At 41.7% G+C, this 23,503-nt stretch overlaps 1 protein-coding gene across 5 annotated transcripts in view; it reads right to left on the bottom strand.

The window, feature by feature from the left end:
• Positions 1 to 23,503, bottom strand: part of PDE7B (phosphodiesterase 7B) — a 284,498-nt gene that overhangs the window by 47,743 nt on the left and 213,252 nt on the right. For all 5 annotated transcript variants that reach the window (XR_008314665.1, XM_053288557.1, XM_053288552.1 and 2 more), the window contains one exon: positions 2,956 to 3,039. Coding sequence is in view for 4 of the 5 variants with exons in the window: in XM_053288557.1 (XP_053144532.1) it covers positions 2,956 to 3,039 (84 nt within the window). In the remaining variant the exon portion in view is untranslated. The remainder of the gene's footprint in view (positions 1 to 2,955; positions 3,040 to 23,503) is intronic.

Genomic DNA, 23,503 nt, shown 5'->3' with positions numbered 1-23,503 from the left:
CAGTGGAATCCTTTTTGAAGTTCAGCTAAGCTCCAATAAAAGGAAAAGTGAATGAAATGTTTGATACAGAAGCACTCCAGGTTTGAAATTTACACTTCATAGTGCACAGATTAGCAGTTGGTATTGCATTTGTTGTATTCAAACCTCACACCTCCGCCTTTGAGGGCAGGGAGGAGATAAAGAAAAGCGAATTTGTACACTGAAACATGCTACAAAGTTGTTATTATTAACAATGACGGGCACAATGATCACACAGCTAACATTAAGCACTTTAAGCAATATTATTTGAATGAGACTTTACAGTGCATACCTGTGGTCTGATCATACCCTACGTATCAAGCTAAAATTCCCTCAAGTGACCATTTTGAAAGGAATATGAGCTGAAATCATTAGATCATTAAGGAGCTATAAAATTCAAAATTTCACATTCCTAGACTTTTTTGGCATCAAAGAAAACATGATTCGCTGAAAGTAGCACACCTAATCCCTCATAGCACACACATACAGGGTGTTTCACTCATGCTGGTCCTTTGCTGCTTGTCCAGATTCCCTCTTGAAGTCTGAGGACATCTTAAGGAAATGACCTGATTTTTTCAGCTGTGCTTCCTGAGCATCAGTCATAAACCAGGACCACAAGGAATTGTTGGGACAGAGTTATACCTAGAGCAGGGGTATACCTAGAGCAGGGCTGTGCAACTCTGGCCCTCCTGCAGCTGCTGGACTTCAACTGCCATCATCCCCGACTATTTGCCACTGTGACTGTGATGATCATGGGAGTTGTAGTCCAATAACAGCTGGAGGGCCAAACTTGTGCAGTCTTGACCTAGACTCTTAGAAAGGTTTATAAGAATTCCCCACCCATCAGTCTAGGTTACTGGTGTTCTAGTACAACTAATAAGGGGGATACATAAGAGTTATTGGCTAAGCCTTTCCTCATAACTGTGTGTACTATTCCCCTCTTTTTTAAAAATTCCCCTCTTTTTTAAAAATAGCATGCTACAGAAGTGAAGTGGAAAAAATGGTGTCCTAGACAATACAGTGGGAAATCTATAAATGCCCTCAATATTTGGAAATGGATGTGGTCTTCTACCCTCTTAAATTACTCTAAGACTAAAAATAGATACAATAATCCACTAGGGTGGCTTAGCTAATGTCTGGAGGCCCCTTCCAGAACACCTAAATGGTGTTTCAGATTCCTCATCAAAACCCTCCACTTCCATGAAGCCTTTGACATAACCCTGTACTTTTTATTCCTTAAACTTAAGTATATGTAACTGTATTTGCACATATTTCCTCCATGACTCTTATCTCCCTTGACTCATCCCTTGTTAATATTTAGAATGTAAGATCCTCGGGACAGGGGCTTCTCTTCTTGTTTATGTTACTCTGTAAAGTTGTCTACAACCAGGGCTTTCAGTATGAAAGCCCTGTAAAAAGCCCTGTTAGAAAGCTTGTAAAGACTTGGCTTTTTACCCAGGCTTTTACATAATCGTTTTTACTGCTGCTTCTAGGTGTTTTTATTTGTTGTATTGTTTTATGCCTGTTTTTATATGTTTTTATACTTTTAGCATGACGTTTTTATTGTATGTTTTTAACTTTTGTAAACTGCCTTGGGGCTATCTTTTAACGAAAGGCAGTATAAAAATGCAAAAATAAATATAAATAAATAAATATGTAGCTCCAGCAGAATATGCTCCTACTTGTCCACATCTCTCTTCAGAAGCAGGTAAAAAACTGTTTATTTCACTGAGTTTTTGGGAACAAGGCTCAAAATTAGAGACTGCTACATATTTGTTTTTGTATATTTTTAGTGTTTATGTTTTAGTGATGTATAACTTTTTTAAAAGGTTATATAAACCTCTAAAAAAAGTTTTAGATGGGAATAGGTTGGTAACAAAATCAGAACTGATGGCTAAAACTAGTCATCAGTATATTCCCTGGTTTGAATATTTTCATCTGAGAAATTTTGTAATCACATTAAGACTTAAAGATATTTTATGGAAAGAGTTAACTAGGTTTGAAAAGATACAGATGGCCCTCGTTATCCATGGGGGCTCCATTCTAGGCGCAAATATGGAAACCACAAATAATGAAATCTTGAGTCAATGGGAATTGGGAGATTAGGTTCCTAACAAAAAAAGGGGGCGGGGTCCAAAAAGGCAAGGGGGGGGCAGAAATAAGAGAAGAAAAAGACAGTACCTTATTCTTCAGCAATGCCCGCCAAACCCCCAAAATAGTTGGATATTCGCCAAAAATATATATACATATAGGTTTTTAAAAGAAGCACAAAATGGCTCTCTGCTGGAAAATGGTGGCCGGAAATTACATCAGAAGTAATTTCCAGGTCATTTCCAGCCACTCAAAACCACGGATAGGTGGATTTCACCTATTTTTCTACCCTTGGATAATTAAACTGGGTTTCTGAGACCCAGTTGCAGATACATGAAACCATGGATACAGAGTCTGGATAACAAGGGCCACCTGTAATTATAAATCTATTATATATACAATTTTCATAGAGCTGAAGTGGGATAATTCTTTTAAAAAAATCTTTTTGGGGACATTTGGGGGGAAAGTGATATCTAAATATAATAAACTAAATAAGGTTCCATGCACATTAAAGGCATAGTAACAGCAGCAACTATTATTATTACTATACAGCACTTCACAACCATCACAGAACTGTGGTGTGTTCAGGTGATTGCCAAAGAGATGGTTCCATTATGTGTCCATGAAATTCAGCTCCTGGAAAGACTGCTTGGAGTCCAAACATACATCAAAGATTAGGTAAGCTGATCTTCTTTGCTGCTACAGCTCATGCAAGTATATAAGAACACTAAATGTGGAAACCAACACTTTTTTGCAGAAGAACTTCAATAATGTCCTTTTAAAGTTCCCCCATGAACTTCCCAAGAAGTGAGGTAGTATTAAGAAGGTGGGTGTTACTTAACTTACTATTGAGAAGGCGGAAATCTATAAATGGATAGGAACCACGTCGCTCAGAGAGAACCCCTGACTGACCTCTCAGCCGTGCATCTCCTGCAAAACATGATAAACCAGTCAACAATTGCCACATTTTTTCCTAGAGAAGTTAGTAAGCCTTATCAGAAGTACCTGCCTAGAAAGCAAGTTTAATCTGCTATATTAAATGATACCTTTAAAACAAAGTCTGTATAGGATTTGAATAATAAAGTCGTGGAGTTGAAACCTGCATTAAAAAGTCATGGAGTTGAAACCTGCTTCCAGCACTGGACATACACACTTTGCACTCCTGCACTACGTTATGTCACAGATCTTATCATCAGAACTGAAAACCTGCGGAAAGAAGCCACCCAGCTAATTCCCCTGTCCCATGGTGTGTGTGTAAAAAGCTTTAAAGTACAACCACCAGAAACAATTCTTGATAGGTGAGCTTGATAGGGGAGGGTTGGTGCTGCTGTTGCTGTTAGATCTCACAGCAGCATTCAACACTGTGAACCATGATATTCTGGTCTACCGCATAGCTGATGCTGGGATTCGAGCCATAGCCTTGTTGTGGCTGCATTCTTTCCTACAAGACCGGGGATATAGGGTGGCAATGGGTGATGAGAGGTCTTCATGTCAGGTACTAACATGTGGTGTCCCCCAGGGGGCTATTCTCTCGTCCTTGCTGTTCAATATTTATATGCGGCCGTTAGCAAAGCTGGTGAGGCGTTTTAGGCTAGGGTGCCACCAATATGCAGATGACACCCAGCTTTTTCTGCTGATGGATGGCAGGGCTGAGTACACCATAGCCCAGCTGACCAGGTGTTTGGAGGTGGTCGTAGACTGGCTGAAGCAAAGTAGTCTAGGGCTTAATCCGGATAAGACTGAAGTTCTGTGGCTGGGCCCGAAGAGGTCAGGGGGGAATCTTCAATTACCGACCCTTCATAGTGCTTGTTTGATAACTCAGCCTACTGTGAAGAGCCTGGGCTTGATTCTTGATGCCTCTTTGAATTTGGAGGCTCAGATCATGGAGGTCGCTCGAAAGGCCTTTTTTTCAGTTACGCCAAATACGGTGGCTGGCTCCTTATCTGTCCCCTCCGGATTTGGCCACTGTGATCCATGCGACGGTCACTTCCAGGTTAGATTATTGCAACTTGCTTTATGTGGGGCTGCCACTGCGCTTTACTTGGAGACTGCAACTGGTGCAGAATGCAGTGGCCAAGGTCCTTACTAAGGCGCCTTGGCGAGCACATGTGACACCTTTGCTCGTTCAGTTGCACTGGTTGCCGGTTGAGTCCCAGGTTATGTTTAAGGTATTAACCTTAACATTTAAAGCCCTACACGGTATGGGCCCTCCATACCTCCAAGACCACCTTGTTCGGTATGTCCCTTGCCGGGTCCTGAGATCAGCCACAAGTAATGCCTTGTTGATCCCGGGCCCTAGGAATATTAAACTGCAATCAACGAGAACCAGAGCCTTCTCAGTGGTGGCCCTGACTCTATGGAACGGTCTCCCAGATAATATCAGAGCTCTCCATGATCTATTGGCCTTTCGTAAGGCATGTAAGACTGAAATGTTCCACCAGGTGTTCGGTCGCTGAGATAGCTGGTCGTAGAGTGATCCTGTAATCCATGGTTATTATGTCATATGGAATGAGTATTGTATGGGGTTGTGGTTTATGAGGTTATATAAGATATATTTTAATGGAATTGTGTTGATGTGTATATTATTGCTTGTAAGCCGCAATAACATGAGTCCTATGGGAGTAGGGCGACATATAAATCTAACTAACTAACTAACTAACTAACTAACTAACTAACTAAATTCCTTTGTAATTCTCATGTACATGAATGGAAGGTGTACAATAGCCAACTGACAATACAGTGATGAAGTCCAAAAAATATTACTGCAGTCATTTCCCTCCTAAGGAGTATTCCATATCCTAGAAATCCATGTCCGTGTCCCATTAGCAAAAAGCACACATTGGAATAGGCAGCTGTTTGTTAAATGAGGCTCTGCTATGGTCCTTGACTCTTGCTCACTCATGAGTTACTTAAAAATAATGAACTCCTCAGTTCAGGGCGTTTTTAAGACTCTTGAGAGGCCTGGGGGCAGTATGTTCATTTCAGCCCTCCCCTTTCACTCTGACTGACATTTTGTGCAATGTTACACACATGGTGGAACATTTGTGCAGTTGTGCAAGTGTACTGTTGGACAGGCACAAAGGTTGTGCAGAGTTGCTCAACCATGAGGCATTATATAGAATGATGTCTCTGTCATGCAGTTCCATTTGTGAAATGGTTGCACCTGCACAACAGCATTCTTGTGCAACTGTACAAATGTTACATTCCATAATGTGTGTAATGTTAATGTATGTCAGTCACTGCACCCTGTGTCAATGAAATAACTCCAAATACTGAAATGACTCAGATCCTGGGGTTATATTTTAACTGATAAATTTTTCAGGCTTGAATGAAAAGAATTAATCTGACCATTTCAAATACAAATGAGCCATACTTTGGAGGTGGCCTTTTCCATGTGTGGGGCTCAGGGAAATTGCCCCCTGTCTCCCTAAAAAAAAAGGCCCTGCATCTATTACTGTCTGTCTAGGCCAATTTTAATGTCTCATTTTTACTCCATGGAAAGATAACAGGAGAAATACCAGTGTAAAATCCATCTTGAAGTTCTGGGAGCAGGAGAATATATATTTTGCCCTCTCTTATTCAATGACATTTCCTGCAAAATCCACATGCATTTTGAATTCACATGATATTTTCATGAGTATTTCTCAACATATAGTTTTCTATGAAGGAAAATCAAAATTTTATTTTATTTATTTATTAAATAATTTAATATACCACCCAGTCCACCGACTCAGGGTGGTGTACAAAGCAAGAACAGCATCCGAGATTTAAAAATTAAAATTAAAGGGCAAACACCTGGCAGAAAAGAAAGTTTTTGAAGTTTGAAAGGGAGGAGACAGACCAAATCTGGGGGGTGGGGGGAGAGAATTCCAAAGTGAAGGGGCAGCAACAGAGAAAGGCCTTCCATGTGCCCTAGTACTAAGGACCTCTCTGAGACCAGGGACCAAAAGAAGGGCAAACTGAGAAGATCTCACAGGATGGGACAGGAGTGGCCAGAAGAGGCGGTCCTGAAGGTAAACAGGCACTAAGCCCTGAAGGGTTTTAAAGGTAAGAACCAGCACTTTGAATTGAACCTGGAAGCAAATAGGTAACCTTTGCAGCAACCGCAGAAGAAGTGTCTAACTATCATATCTTCTAGCATCCATAAACAGGCAGGCCGCCGCATTCTGGACCAAAGGAAGCTTCTGGGTCATCTTCAAAGGCAACCCCAGGTATAGCACATTACAGTAATGCAGACAAGAGATGACAAAGGCATGTGCCACCATTGACAGGGCCTGCCGGTCGAGATAGATTTGCAACTGGCGAACCAGCTGAAGCTGGGTAAAGGTACCTCTGGTCACGGCCACCACCTGTTGCTCAAACAGGACCCGTGAGTCCAAAAGGACCCCCCAAGTTGTGGACCACCTTCTTCAGGAGCAGTGCAACCTCATCCAGGGAGAGACTTAGATTCGGCAATTGGCCAGATCGAGAAGTAAGCAAAAGCAACTCAGTCTTGGAGGGATTAAGTTGGATGGGTCTTGTTTTGACCCATCCAGATCCTGACAGCCTCCAGACACTGGGCAAGCAGAAACAGCATCTCCAGAATGGCCTGCAGTGGCAATATACAGCTGAGTATCATCAGCATATTGATGGAATCTCACCCCAAACCAACAGATGAGCTGCCCCAGCCGTTTCACGTAGATGCTAAAAAGAATGGGTGCGAGAACCGATCCCTGAGGCACCCCACAAGGAGTGGCCACAGGGCAGAGCACTCACCACCAATACACACTGCCTGAAAGCAATCACTAAGGAAGGAACAGAACTACTGCAAAACAGTACCCCCAATACCCAACATGCACAGGCGCTCCAGAAGGATACTATGGTTGATGGTATCGAAAGCTGCTGAGAGATCTAAAAGGACCAAGAGAGGGGTGCTACCCTCATCAAGGTCACAACACAAGTAATCAACCCGAGTGACCAATGCTGTTTCCGTGCTATGCAGTAGCCTGAAACCCGACTGACAAGGATAAGCTGTTTCTGGTCCCAATCAAGCTCCAGATGCTCATGACTGAATTCCACTGGTACCAATGCAACACATTAGACATAACAGCACTGATCAGTTATGAACTTTTCATCTCAAACCAGCTAAGGAAATCCTCGCACATTAACAGACTTTTGCAGATGTATCACTTATTGTATCAGGAACCACAGGCATAACTTGGATGTGCGTGCAAGTGCACATTCAAGTCTGGGTGCTGTCTGTCCCTACCATATTGCTTTCAATGAAAGACTTTTTGAAATATACACTCTAATCTGCATTCTGGCACATGAAGCAGAAATACTTTTATAAAGTACATGTAGAGATGGTGATTGTGACTGTCCCCGTCTTGAATGCAGGAGGTTGCCATCATTTTCTTCATTACTTGATTCTTAAAGTTTGAAATATGGTTATGTTTCTTGAATGCAGAAGTTAATGAAGCAGAAGGAGATGTCTATCAATAAACCTCTTTATTACAGACAATAAATATGCAACATGACATTTAATTTTTAAATTCCTGGCCAGTCAATTAACATTTGTTTATGGCATGTAATTGTGAATCTCTTCTTGCACCATGTTTGGCCTTTTGCTTAGCATATTAAAATCCCTGAGTCTAATACTAGTTAGTGTGTTAAACAATAACACAATGTTCACTTGCTGAGATTAAAGCCTTTTGCCCAACTAGTGTCTGTTACAGGGAAATTAAATTTTATGTCCACCCCTACATAGCACATCTTTTGTAATTCAGGATGCAAAATGTGACCACAGGTGCATCTTGGCTGGTACTGAAGGCATCACTACTGAAAAGCAATACTTCTTACAAGATATACAGAATAATCCATTACATGTCCATGGAATTGTGTGTCCACACAATTTCATTAATGTTTGACAGATTATTGTAGGCATTTTTCTCTTGATCAGAGGGTTGAATGTCATGTTTCTGATGGATTGTTCAAGGGTGTTCACTCTTCTTTTTCCAGTGCTGGAGAGCATACTTCCCATGCTTACACAAAGCCTCCAAACACCTCAACAGCTTGGCAAATAAGCAATCTCTCCTCATCATGGTTCCATGTTCATTTTCATTCCATGTACACACACTGTTTGTGTCTACATCTTTATTGGTGCAAATCAATAATTGCAAAAGTTATAGGCCAGATGAGGATTGTTTATAAGAGGCCATTTTTGATGGCATGGCAACAGTAATTAATCATTATTAACTGCGGAAATCAAACCTGCATACTTTCCTGCATAGGCATCATCTTCCTCTCTTATCCCTTCAAACCAAAGTGAAATAGATGTTAAATTCAAGCACTTATTTTAAACCTTCTTCTGGGGAAAAGGAAGGATTCCACAGAAAAAGACCAGGAAACTATGATATTGAAAAGGCAGAACATTGCTCTCGCCTCATTGTATTCTGAAGTGAAACAAAGAAAGCGAAGAGAAATTTTAAAAAGCTGCCTCTCTTCTACTTCTTCAAGCTGAAGTCAAAAGATACCACACTGGAATGTCCAGTGTTACAAACAGCTAGATCTCTGTCAGAGCCAACTGCGAGAGCCGCCAGTGGGTTTCCCGGAGGAGACATTTCTTGGATTAATCTGTTGCCCACTTGGCATCTTACTTTGTCTCTGTTTAATAAAACTCTGTGCTAGGTAACACGGCTTTTGTTTTTAATGCAGCCTATTATGTAACTGTCAGCAAGGGTGGATGGTCTGACTTTGCTGACAGCTTACAGTTACTGGAACATCAACTAAATGACAAAAAACAAGAGTCTGGCTACAATCAAGGTGTCAAGGTCAGGTGTCATCCTCCAAAACTCATCTTCTTGCACTAAGAATGTTTAAAGAAATAGTGAGAACTAAGAATCAACTGCCCTGATTGATCAACAAAGATATGTGTGCAGCAACCCATTGCTACACATGAATCTACTGTAGTCAGGGCCGTCCTTAGGGTGGGGCAACTAGGGCAATTGCCCCACTCTGGCACAGGCCCCACTCTCGGCACACTGCAGTGCAGCCTGCCCTCCTCTCTCCCCACACGCAGCCCAGCCTGAGCTGATCTTTTGTGTGGAAGTGCAGCACAGGCTTGAAAGGCTCCCAGGCAAGCTGCTAGAGCTCCTTCTCTCTCTGCCTTTCAGGGGTTTGGCGGGTGAGCGGGGCTTCCAGAGAGGCCTCCAAGCAGGCCTTGCTGAAGCCTGAAGCTCAGGAGGGAAGGGAGGATGTAGTCAATCAGACAGAGTGTTCAGGCTGGCTGCCCTTGCCCACCACAGCTCTCTGCAGACCCTCTGCCCAGCACAGCACAGCCTAGCCTTTTCCTGCTTAGTAATAGAGGTACATAGGAACATAGGAAGCTGCCATATGCTGAATCAGACCACTGGTCCATCTAGCTCAGTACTGTCTACACAGACAGGCAGTGGCTTCTCCAAGGTTGCAGGCAGGAACCTCTCTCAGCCCTATCTTGGAGATGCCAGGGAGGGAATTTGGAACCTAGATGCTCTTCCCAGAGCAGCTCCATCCTCTGAGGGGAATGCTCACACTTCTAGTCTCCCTTTAATATGCAACCAAGGCAAACCCTACTTAGCTAAGGGGGAAGGTCATGCTTGCTACTACAAGACCAGCTCTCCTCCCCCAGATGTGACCACCCAGAGACATACGTTTTGGGTAAAAATTTCCTTTTTGTGGTTATCCCCACCGCACTTGAATATTTAGGGATTGGCTTGCCATATGGCTTTGGTATTGAGCAGAGATGTAGGGCAGGGTGGCCAGAATATGCATATTTAACTTGAAGTGGATTGGACAAATTGTTGGGTTTTTAAAAAAAGTTTTAAAAACCCATCAAAAAAGTCCTGTAAGTGGCTTGTTTCATGACAGAAAATTAAAAAAATTTCTGGAACTGAAGCCCCACCCCCTCAGACCATCATTCCATCCACATATGGAAGGATCTGCCCTTTGCCTTTATAAAAAAGGGTAAAATACCTCGGCCCTTTCTGCCCCAGCCTTTAGATCACCTCAAATTACTTGGCATAGGGCTTTGCTATTGAGCAGAAATGTAGGGCAGGGTGGGAGGAATATGTATATTTAAATTGAAGTGGATTGGACAAATTGTTGGTTTTTAATTTTTTTTTTTTAATTTACAAAACCCATTTTAAAAAGTCCTATAAATGGCTTGTTTCATGGCAGAAAATTACAAAAACCTCTGGAACAAACAGTATAGAAGATGTATTTACTTATAAATGCATGATGCTCAAGTTGATTTGCAACCCAGAACGTCTGAGTGAGAGCTGTGAAACATTTGTTGTACTTTTTATTTTCTTTATAAATGCACTATATGTCCAAGCAGGTTGGACATGTCCATAAACTTCACTCACACTATTTACACAGTATGTCAATCAGTATGATTCTGTAATGATATGAAATGTTAAGGAGGCTCCGCACATGCTGATTAGCCTCCAGCCCCACACCTCTCTAGAGATGGCCCTGACAGTAGTGTTCAATAAGTTGCTCTGTGGAAAAAAATAAAATCTGCATCTAGCAATAAGCCTACTCATTAAAAAAAGTTTGTTCTAAGGGACGTAATCTCGGCACAACCCCACTAGCAGATTGTGGTCAGTGAAGCATCTCACAGCCTTGATCAGCTGTTAGATAGTGTAGCAGCAGAAGAAAGGGGTGCCAGAGCTCATTCTGGATTAGTCCCTCCCTCTTTCACTCAGTAGCTGATTGGCACCAGGGAAATGGAGAACACATATTTGAGGAGAATGTGTGTGCTAATGTTCAGATTGTTCTATACCACCAGTATAGAGTGTTCTAATCTATACCACCAGCAGAGGATTTACTGTGATACTACCAGACCCTATTAAACAGACCATCAGAATCTTGGTTGGTAGTAACAAAGGCAACAAAAATAGTGGAACTGAAGTGCCTTCAGTGCAACATTGGAAGGCCGACTAAAGGCCATTCACACTACTATACCCTACCCAACCCCAAAAGGACAAACAGCACGGCCTGATGAATTTGTCTGCCAACTCAGCTTTGTTGATGTTAGTAAATAAAAATGGCTCATGTGTGGGTAGAAATAGCCTGCATGTAGAAATAGCCTCTTGAATGGATGTGGTGACCTTCTCCCACAGAGAGAAGCAAGTGGTACAGCTGGACCTGGCAAGGGTGGATAGAAGTCAGATGCTTGCTCAGCAGTGCAGTGTCAGCAGAAGCATCTTGTTTGGAAGATGGAGGCCCAGGTTCTCTGTATACAGAGTCAAATGTTGGCTTCGGGTAACTGAATCAACCATAGTTTATTCTGTCATGAACACAACTCAAACCTGCATGTTCCATCCTTTCCCCTCCTCTAACCTCTTTTGCTGAGCTGTAATAACAACAACCAGAGCTGTGCTATCAATGTGGTTTACAAGTCACAATTAAAACAGCATTTGAAATTGAAAGACTGAACCATGGGTTATAAACCATGGTTAAAACACAATGGGTTTAGGGAGGGGATCATATTAATGACTAAATAAACCAGGATTTATTCAATTATCTAAATCCACCAGTCATGCAAAGTCCACACCCAGATCTCCACAGATATATCCAACAATGCCTTCCTAAAATGCATCTTTAGGTGAAAAACTATTCTGAAAACCTTCTCCCAGGAGAGTAGAATGCTTACTTTTCTGAGCAACTGGACAATGTAAGTGTACCTAGGATCTGCTCCTGGTCATATATAAGTACAGTATGTACAATGCTGGTGCTAAATCTCTGAGACAATTCAGGTCTGTACATCAGTAGATGTGAACATTTTTTGTTCCTGTCAAAGCTGATCGTCAACCAGTATTTGCATAATTAAGAAATTGCATAATCATGATGACTCATTTTAGAAATATTTGGATATTTATTTATTTAACATTTTTATAATGCCCCAAACTTGCATCTCTGGGCAGTTTACAACAAAACAAAATAAATAACAGAAAAGGTTAAAACATTGCAACAATTTAAAATTTTAAAACAATAATTTAAAATAACGTTAAAACTATTAAAACAGTATTTAATTAAAAGTCTGGGTGAACAGATGCATCTTTAAAGCCTTTTAAAAAGTTGTCAGAGATGGGAAGGCTCTTATTTCAGCAGGGAGCACATTCTAAAGCTCCAGGGCACTAGCGAAGGCCCATCCCCGAATAGCCACCAGAAGAGCTGGTGGCAACTGCAGACGGACCTCTCCTGATGATCTCAATGGGCAGTGGGCTTTATGACGAAGAAGACATTCTTATAAATATTGGACTAAATGGGCTACAAGGTCCCCTCCAACTTTATGGTTCCATTTTTAATGAAGGCCCTTGCTGCACTGTTTCCATGGTGACAGAATGCATTACCTGCTGCTAGGCTGAGCAATTTAGTTATATTAGGACTGCATGTACTCTGTTACAGCATTATTAATTTATATTTTAGTGCAAAGTAACCTCAATTTGTTGCCCAAAAATGCTGAATTGCATACATTTACTTGGCATCATTAGGTTTGCTTCTGCTAATCACTGGGAAGTGCAAGAAGCTATATAGGATATGGAATACTAGAGCTACATTTACAGCTATTAGAATTCCTACTGAGCTCCACTGCTTCTTCTACTCTCAGGTTTCACCAGGAATTTGTTCATTAATTTCAATGAGAGGTTTAAACATGTGTTTAGAAGTTTTCTTTTAAAATCAGTGGGTCTTTAAAGTGTTTTATATTTGGATTATACCCTTGCTTTAAAAAAGAAAAGTGATGTTTTCAGGATGCCAGATTCTGCAGTTGAGTGGGATACAGACAGACTGGGCTTTGTGCATAGCCTTACGTTGAAGCATAGTTAGCCCTTCAGACAGAGGTGGAAATTTTCAATTGAATTTGCATGTGTTCTGGTAGTATCATCTGAATCAAGGGCAAAATGGGAAAAACAGAGGAATATAGACTTGTATCCACTGTTGCTTTATCTTCACACAGAAAAGACTGTTTTTCCGCTGAAAATACCTTCCTCCTGAATCATGTTTTTCCCCAGAAGCAGCAGCCATCAAGGTTTAAGTACATGTGTTTGCATGTGATGTGTAGTTTGGACTTCTGTGATAAAGCAAAATGAAATTCTTCAACTTCTCCCTCCACATCAGTTTCATTATTTTATAATCTCAAAATTTTAATGCTAAATCAACCCAAAGGGAAATATAAGCGACACACTCCAGTAATTAGTATACTACTGACAATCAAACAGAACAAGATGACATAGTGGCTCATTTCCCTATCTTCTTATTCTGTCCTCACCCCCCCCCCCCCGCCCGCCACTTTTGAATGGGATGCCAATTGAAGCTGTAACATTTGGCTCCTGGACAGCTTCTTTTGCCAGATGTGTTACTGTCCCTGGTGTAACTGAATCTCTTAGAAGCTTAACAACGCAGTTGTCCTGTTTTATTTTCTCCTCCCCCAAATGCCACTTGATTTGTTGTGTTCCGTATTTCAGAAAGATTTAAATTTAACACTTCCTGCCCACAACTCACAGATCCTCCAATTTCTTCAGAAAAGGTACTTACAGGGAGCTCTTGGTAATATGCAATTTTATTTCAATCAAATTAAAAACCATATGATTAACTACTAAATGTCTTAAAGTGGTGAACAGCTGTATACACTCAGCACAACTGCCTGTTCATTTCCAAATGGCATCCCCCAGTGACTGTGTAGGCTAGATAATAATAATACTTAACATTTAAATAGCATTTTCTGCATTCAAAGTGTTTCACAGCTATTACCACAGTAATCCTTATATCAGCCCTGTAAGATAGCTAGTGCAATTGCACACTGTAAAGGAGTTGAGGCTGAAAGATGGATAGTGTCTACATTATCCATCCATCCATCCATCCATCCATAAGAGAGAGACAATAAGAGACAATTTATATATGCTTTTTGGATTGCTGCTGTTTATTTAAAACCAAAGCATATCATTTCAGGTGCCAAAGACTTGCATTAGATCCCAAAATTGCATTACAGCCAGACTACACAGAGCTCTAAGTATGCCCTTGAAATATTCTCCCTTGCAGTATTAATTTACCACCTTTCCATGCTGTATTATTGTGCTTAGATGGGGCTGAGACAGCTAGACTGTGAGGCTGTTCATACGAGCAGCCCTACCCAAGCTTAGGCAGCTTTACCTGGGTAGGGCTGCTCATAGGAAGTGCTGAGTAAAGCCAGCCCTTTTTACCCAGGTCCCCAGTCATGTGATTGCTTGAGCTGCACACGGCCTGAGCATACACAGAGCCGGGTGCCTAGAGGCCTGGCTCACAGTGGAATCCCCCAATGCACCACACTCATCGTGTGGTGCACTGTGGGATATCTGGAGGCCAGGACTCATTTTCTGGCCTCCAGAATGCTGTGTGGCTCACAGCAGCGCTAATCATGTGACTACATGAGCCGCATGACTATGATCGCCACTGGATCATCTAGGGGAAAGATAGGTGCTCTCCTGCCAGGGCCGTCCTTAGGGCGGGGCAACTGGGGCAATTGCCCTGAGCCCTGCGTTGGCACAGGCCCTGCTCTGGGCACACTGCAGTGCAGCCTGCCCTCCACTCTCCCGCAGTCCCAGCCACTTATCTTTCCCCACAGCCCAGCCTGAGCCAATCTTTTGTGTCTGTGTGCAGCTTGAAAGGCTCCAAGACAAACTGCTAGAGTGCTGTTTGGTGGGTGGGCAGGGTTTCCAGAGAGGCCTCCATGCAGGCCTACCTGAAGCCTGAAGTTCAGGAAAGAAGCAGGCAGGCAGGCAGGCAGGCAGGCAGAGAGTGTCCAGCACCAGAGCTCTATGCAGAACCTCTGCCCTGCTCAGCCTTAGTAATGGAGGTATGATGTGATTTCCTTTTTGTGGTTATCTCCCCCCCCCACCTTGAATCTTTAGGGATTGGCTTGCCATAGGGCTTTGGTACTGAGCAGAGATGTAGGGCAGGGTGGGAGGAATATGTATATTTAAATTGAAGTGGATTGGACAAATTGTTGGTTTTTAATTTTTTTCTTTAATTTGAAAAACCCCATCCAAAAAGTCCTATAAGTGACTTGTTTCATGGCAAAAAATTAAAAAAAATGTCTGGAACTGATGTCCCCCCTCCCCTTAGACCAACATTCCACCCCCATATGGAAGAATCTGTCCTTTGCCTTCATAAAAAGGGTAAAATGCTCTCCTTTCTGACCCAGCCTTTAGATCACCTGTCCTGGAATGACTTGGCATAGGGCTTTGGTACTGAGCAGAGATGTAGGGCAGGGTGGGAGGAATAAGTATATTTAAATTGAAGTGGATTGGACAAATTGTTGGTTTAAAAAAAAACACCATCCAAGAACCCTTATATGTGGCTTGTTTCATGGCAGAAAATTACAAAAACATCTGCAACAAACAATATATAATTTGTTTGGTTTGTTTATGAATGCACTATGCTCAAGTTGATTTGCAACCCAGAAGGCCTGAGAACTGTGAAGCATGTGTTGTGCTTTTTATTTTTATTTCTTTTGAAATGCATTATATGTCCAAGCTGGTTCAACATTTCCAAAAACCTCACTCACACTATTTACACTGCACGTCATCAATCAGTATGATTCTGTAATGATGCGAAATCTTAAGGAGGCCCTGCACATGCTGATTCGCCCCCAGCCCCGCACCCTCCTAGGGATGGCCCTGTCTCCTGCCTTCCCCCTGCCCATCCTCCTGGCCCAGCAGAAGGTCTTGTGAATGACCTTTGTGTCAGCAAGGAAAGAACACACTGTCATGTCTGCTCACCCAAGACAAAATATGATATTTAACTAGCACACACAGAAGATAGAGACTCATGTGTTTTGAACTGGGCTCCAGTGAAGAGAGACCAAGCTCACACCTGGTTAGAACAGCTTGTGAAAAAGAGATCAAAAGTTCCTTGTTACTTCTTTTCCATTTTTTTGCAAAAGAACTGGGAACAATCTGGTCTTCAGATTGCAAACTCTTCAGAGAATTAACTTTGTGTTTACTTGTATGCTAAGCTATGTATGCGCCATGGGAAATAGCTAAACAACAGCTGGCACTTCAAGCTGTAATCAGGCTCCTAAATTACTTGTTCTACATTGATTTTTCCTCAATGTCTGATGTGCTACACTTGTTACATCAAATGACATCACACTTGCTCAACAATGTTGCTCTCATCTAAAGTCTAAGCTGGGGTGCAAGAGGACTGACAGGAGGCTTAGGTTTCCCCATTTTCTTGCCTTTCCCTCTAAAATGTAGCATAGGTGGCTTGCTTGATAACTCAGGGCTGTGTGTTTCACAAACTTAATTATTGTTTGAAAGCTACACTCTTTCATTATTCCTGCTTTCTCAATGTGGCCAAACAGACAGTATTGTCAAGGCAAAGAGTTCTAACCTATCCTTCCCCTTGACCTCCCAGCTTTACATAGACATATTTTATATTAGAACTCAGAAGTCATTTAAAAGGCTGTCTAGTTCAGCACTTGGCGCTGCAGTACACAAAGTGAAATACTGATCTCAGTTCTGCCTGCTATTTCTTGCATTATTGGTATTGGCTCTTGTGGACTGCAGTAACTTTGCATATCTCAGAGAAATAAAGATTGCGTACAGACATTAATGTTTTGTCACTGGGGATGCAAACAGGATAAACCTCGGTCACTGAAAACAAAGCATAAGAGCATAAGAACAGCCCTGCTGGGTCAGGTCCAAGGCCTATCTATTCCAGCATCCTGTTTTACAGTGGCTCAGATGACACGTTGGGAAGCCCACAGGCAAGAGATGAAGGCATGCCCCCTTTCTTGCTGTTGCTCCCCCTATACTAGGAGACCTACGTTTAAATATCTGCTCAATAATTAAGATTGCCACTTGACCTTTGGCAAATCACCACCTCAAAGCTGAACCTACCTCATGGGATTGTTATGAAGAAAATTGAGTTAAACCTATATATGCCACTCCAAGCCCCTTGGAGGAAAAGCAAATGTGAGAAAATATATGCTAATTTTGGACCAAACCCCATTTTCTCCATCACTAGCTGTATGACACCTGCATAGATAGGTACATAGAGCTGCTTATATAAAAATCGACCCTTGGTCCATCTAACTCAGTATCGTCTACACTGACTGATAGTGGTTCTCCGCTGCCTCCAATGGTTCTCTCAGCATCTGCAGGCAGAGCTAGGAACGACACTCACCTGAAACCCTGGATAGCCACTGCCAGTCAGTATAGAAAGTACTATGTTAGATGGTGCAATGGTCTGACTCAGTACAGGGCACTTTAATATGCTCATATGTTGTACTTCAAATAAATGTGATGTGGAATAGCAGCACCTATCTATGGATTTAGGCGGGTATTTCTCCCTCCTTTCTACCTCACTACTCGATTGACTGGTATGGGACAGAGTGAAAAAACTTCCCTCACATGCTCCTCCAGAGCCAGGCTTCCTTCCCTCGTTCTCATCCAACATTACATTTGCACAATTATCATGTTACTCATGATCACAGGGCTCTGTGGGTGCCAGGAGTCGAAATTGACTTGATGACACACTTTACCTTTACCATGATCATTATTCTTGCTGGAGGTACCACTAAGGGAGAATTTTGCTCCAGTTGCTCTATAGAAAGGATGAGGCAATAGCTCAGTGGTAGAGCAGCTGTTTGTGTGTAGAAAGGCCCTAAATTCAGTCCCTGGCATCTCCAGGTAGGGCTGGGAAAGACTTCTTCTTGAAACCTTGGAGAACCGCTCAGTCAGTGTAGACAATATTGAGCTAGATCAGGCCTGCTCAACTTAGGCCCCCCAGCTGTTTTGGGACTACAACTCCCATAAGCCCCAGCCACAGGGGCCAATAGCCAGGGATTATGGGAGTTGTAGGCCAACATCTGCAGGAGGGCCGAAGTTGAGCAGGCCTGCGCTAGATGGACCAATGGACTGACTCAATGTAAGGCAGCTTCCTATGATTGCATGAGCAGAGCCTTAGACATGGTTAATGGAATTAAGCCCACTGAACAATACTTTTATCTCACTGACCTCAATATTACACAGGGCTGATTCACATGACTAGAAGCTACAAATGATCAATGGAAATCTGCTTGTCATCACCGTGCTCATTGGCTCTCTGCTCAAGCTAATCAATGCAGGCATGGCCATAACAGGATGGCATCTAGCACAATGCAACACAATTCTATGCAAGTCTGCTGAGAACTAAATCCTGTTGAGTTCCATGGGACTTAATCCCAGGTAGGTATGTCTAGGATTGCAGCCTTAGGATAGTTTGTAAAGGCATGCAAAAAACAAAACAAAACCCTGTGAAAGGTGGCACCAGTACATGATCATGGACAAGGAGTCATTACTCATAAAAATTTTAAGTGTGGATTTCCATCCCTGTACATGACAGCTGTGTGAATCACCTCTAATTTTCCCTGAGCTTTGCACATTGTTTAGAAAAACTGTTTTAAAAATAAGATCAGGATACCATTATATTTGCTGTATTAACTATACAGGGTTGTAAATAAAATACTGTACCTGGTCACCTCCAGTTTAATGATGTTCTATGGATTTAATGATATTCGTAAGAAAGTAAGCAGAAAGAAAAAAATAAGTTCAGGCATTTCACAAAGAGGCAAGACACTAAACTAGATTTTCCATGTTATGTTTTGCCTATAGCTTGGGCCTTTAGATCATGTATTTCAGTATTGACTAAATAATTGTCTTATGTATTCATATAGCAGCCTCCTAGCTATCCAATTCCTCAGACTCTTCTTCATATAGGACTTGGATGCATAAAGAGCAGGATGTCTAAGGAACTGGATTGTTATGCTGGTTTATCCTTGCCTTTTCACAAGCCTCTTTGAATTTCAAAAACAGACCGAGGGCAAGCCTTTTGGCAACATTGTACAAAAACACCACAAAAAATGCAGTCCACATCATATCATCATGCCATTCATACAAAAGCAGAATGGGTTTTTTCCTTATCCTGTTGTCCTCACTGCCTCATAAGGTACAGGTCATAGCTGTAAAAGCAGTGAGGATATTAGTTTTGGCAGGAAAGTCCTGCAATCACTTTTCTGTGACTTATTCCATTCAAGGAAGTAGATCGTCTTGTGAATGTGGTTTTTATTTTCCCTAGAATGTGGATGTTTCATGCAAAATAGATTGAAAACATTGAAAACATTTGCAAATTCCTGAATATAACCAATGACCAATAATATAACCCATTCGTTATATCAGAGTGCTAGATCTCTCTAACTGCAGCTTTGAACCCTTAAATGTGTCTTTGGTCACAAGCCAGTTAACTTGTACAAAATGTTGCACATAGTCCTTTCCTGGGGTTATACAAACTTATTTTAAACCAGTTAGGGTAAGATCAGATAACAACATATCTTCTAATCCAGCCCATGATTATTGTGTGGAGATAAGCGAGTCTGTGTAGCTCCTCCACACCTACTTGGTTTTTTTAAATTATCCCTGACCTCCCCTTCTGCCTCTGCATGTGAGCATGAGGATGGAACATCTGAATTTCACCTAGTCACATGGCTGATATTCTACTTCCACACAATTAGGTGAAATTCAGATAAAATGTCCCCATATTCCCATTCAACTGAATGGGAAAATAGGGACATCTTAGCAGGTATGATATTCCATCCCCATGTGTATATGCGGTGAAAGTGCACTAGGTGCTCTGAAGCTTTCTCAAAAGCTTCAGAGCTTTTGATAAAGTTCCCCACCAAAGGCTCTTGAGTAAATGTAGCAGTCATGGAATAAGGGGACAGGTTCATGTGTGGATCGGTAACTGGTTGAAGGACAGGAAACAGAGTAGGAATAAATGGACAGTTTTCACAATGGACGTAGGTAGGAAGTGGGGTCCCTCAGGGATTGGTACTGGGACCAGTGCTCTTTTAACTTGTTCATAAACTATCTAGAAGTTGGGGTGACCAGCAAAGTGGCCAAATTTACAGATGACACTGAACTATTAAGGGTAGTGAAATCCACAACAGATTGTGAAGAACTCCAAAAAGATCTCTCCAAACTGGGGGACTGAGTGACAAAATGGCAAATTCAGTTCAATGTAAGCCAGTGTAAAGTGATGCACATTGGAGCAAAAAACGCCAACTTCACATATATGCTGATGGGATCTGAGCTGTTGGTGACTGACCAGGAGAGAGATCTTGGGGTCGTTGTGGACAGCTCATTGGCAGTGTCCTCAGTGTGCAGCAGCTGTGAAAAAAGCTAGCTGAAAATAAAAATGCTAATATTATAATGCCCTTATACAAATCTATGGTGCGGCCAGATCTGGAGTACTGCGTACAGCTTTGATCACCGTATCTTAAGAAGCATATTGTAGAACTGGAAAAGGTGCAGAAGAGGGCAACCAACATGATCAGGGCCCTGGAGCAGCTTCCTTAGGCTAGGCTACAGCATCTGGGGCTCTTTACCTTGGAAAAGAGGTGACTAAGGGGAGACATGATCAAAGTGTGTAAAATTATGCATGAAGTGGAGAGGGTAGACAGAGAGAAATTTTTTCCCCTCTCTCAAAACACTAGAACCAGGGGTCACCTCATGAAACTGAAGGCTGGGAAATTTAGGACTGACAAGAGGAAGTACTTTTTCACACAGCACATAATTAATCTTTGCCATGGGATGTGGTGATGGCCACCAGCTTGGATGGCTTTAAAAGTGTCTTAGACAGATTCATGGAGGACAGGTCTATCAATTGCTACTAGTTTGGTGGCTGTGGGCCATCTCCAGCCTCAGAAGCATGATGCCTCTCAATACCAGTTGCAGGGGAGTAACAGCATGACAGAGGGCATGCACATATACCTCTTGCCTGTTGGCTCCCCAGAGGCATCTGGTGGGTCACTGTGTGAAACAGGATGCTGGACTAGATGGGCCTTGTGCATGATACAGCAGGGCTGTTCTTATGTTCTTAGGTGAATGGGAAGGAGCTGTGTGCACTAGCAAGCTTGTCCATCCAGCCCAGGGCTTCCCTGAATAGGGAAGCCCTGGGCATTATTCTGCATTATTAGTAGGAGGAAATTCCCAACAGCTTATTTTTAAGGTACCAAAGCTGAATGTTATTAATGGGAGTCCAAATGCTTCTGAATAATATATTGTTAAGGATCTAACAGAAAAGCAATACATACAATGATGTTAATATTGTTAAAAGACAAGCAAATCTGAGCGCCTGGATAGTAAATTACATTGGAATCATCTGGAATTATCGTCACCCACTCTCAGCTTTCTAAATGAAGTCAATCAATGTAACAGATACGTTAACTTTCGTTAACTTTCATATAAGGAGAAATGTTCCATTAAAAGAATGTAGATAAGAGATCTGATACAGGTATATGAAATAACTAGTGTAATTTGAAAAAGCTGTAGGGAAAATGTCCCTTTTAAATACTAGTTTTAAAGCAGCACTGTATTTAAAAGGGAAGGGTTTTTGATGGACTGTCAGGAGATGGAACAAAGAAATTGTGCAACATGTTTAAGTGTCATTTGGATGCCCTGGAGAATCTCTTGTTGCAATTTGTGTTCACGTTGGAATAAATTGCCATCTAGACAGACCCCAGATCTCAGTTCTGCAAGATCTCACTACTTCAACTGTAATCGCAACTAGCGACTACATGTAAGAAATGAAGAACAAGATCAGAGAATCTAATGTCCCACTGCTCTGAGCCTTGGCACCTTTCATTTTAGAAGTAAAGCACCAATTGTTTCACACAAATATCAGCAATAAGTACTTGGTCACACAACAATTCAACTAGCAACAATCTAAAAATCAAGATTTTTATGGAGTCCATAACAGGTACTTCCAGAAACCACAGGCATGACACAGCCACAGCAAATAGAAAAGGATGTAGCCATAGGTAGCTGGAAAATTGCATTCAAGTTTGAACTAGGTGAATTCAAGAAATATCATTTCTTTGGTTGTGAATGGATGTTCAGGACCTTTATGCTCTGATTTCTACAGAAGAATATCAGAGAATAAGAAAAAGAAAAGAAAGCATCACTGAGGCTTTTCAGAAGACTTAAAGGAGTGATTTCTGAAGCACTTTCCTTTAATGGCAGACATCTTGAATTGGGTTCCCTTTTAGTTGGACATTTCTCCCATTTAAATGACTTTGATAAAAACTTTACTAGGTGGGCTGAGGGCACACTTCCATACACTGTGGTCATTATCTAATCTATGTTGCCTTGAGTTCTTTAAATGTAATAAACACACACACATGAGATCAGGCCTCCCAAAATGTAGATCCCTGGAGTATTACTGAAATGCCGGCCGTATATTTTGGCCTGCAAGGTAATCAATAAAAGCACCCTGTCAAGTGGTTTATTACATATGTGGCAGGCTGCAGCACATGGAATGCTGAGCTGTAAACAGTCTTTCTTGATTACATTTTATCCTCCCCTTCCCCAAAGAAGCTCAGAGTTCTTCCCCATAATGTTATTCCCCACAATGTTATCCTCAAAACAAGCCTATGAGGTAGATTATGCAGAAGACAGTGACCACCCCAAAAACCACCTAGTGAACTAACTGACTGAGTGGGGATTTGAACCCAGATATTTCTAGTCCTATTCAACACACTATTCTGGTCTTCAGACTTTTATTTATTTTTTTAAAGGAAAACTCAGAACTGCACAATGGTATGTGAGTGTAATTCTTGCGCATAACAAGACACACAGTACACCTGTGCATTTTCCTTGTCTGTGCACTCATATCATAATTTGTTGCCTAGAGTCACATTCCATGATATTTAGAAGCATACATAGACTGGGAGGAAATCCTCAGAACTAGAAATTTGACAGCACTGTTGTAGATCAGTGTTATTTTGATTGGTGAAGACTGTAGGGAGTTGCAGTGGAGTCTGCAGGAAGTGTATTTGGCAGTAGCAGAAGAAATGGGTCTGCTTGATCAGGGTCTGGGTTCTAGAGGAGCCTGGGCTACTCACGTTACTTTTTAAAATTATCAGTCATTTTATATATCATCTGACACAATTCATTTATTGCATGACTTCAGTTTTTGAACTACACCAATGTTCTATTAGAACTGCACTTTTTTATATTTATCTTTTAAGGTACATTTTGTGCTTGGTTGCACATTTTAAGAAGCCCTGACTCAATTTCTCTCTATAGTGAGAAGCTGCGTTAAACTCCATTTTCTTCAGATCCATTCTCAGCAATAACTTGTTCTTAATCAAGTAGCTGAGCTGATCAGCAGGTAGCTGGAATCAAGCTGGAAAAAAAATTACTTGTAGAAATACAGAGCAGACATGTCACAACATGTCAGAGCTTTTCCGGGTGCCTCACTTCTTCTCTCAGGCAGATTTTAAAAAAGTATTCCTTTATTTTTGTTCTGTTCACTTGAACATCTACCAGTGTGTAGTGTTAAATATGGGAAGTGG

This window comes from Hemicordylus capensis, chromosome 1, assembly GCF_027244095.1.
Source record: "Hemicordylus capensis ecotype Gifberg chromosome 1, rHemCap1.1.pri, whole genome shotgun sequence".
Taxonomy (NCBI): Eukaryota; Metazoa; Chordata; class Lepidosauria; order Squamata; family Cordylidae; genus Hemicordylus; species Hemicordylus capensis.
Note: the sequence above shows the minus strand (reverse complement) of the source record. Positions and strands in the feature narration are given on the sequence as shown.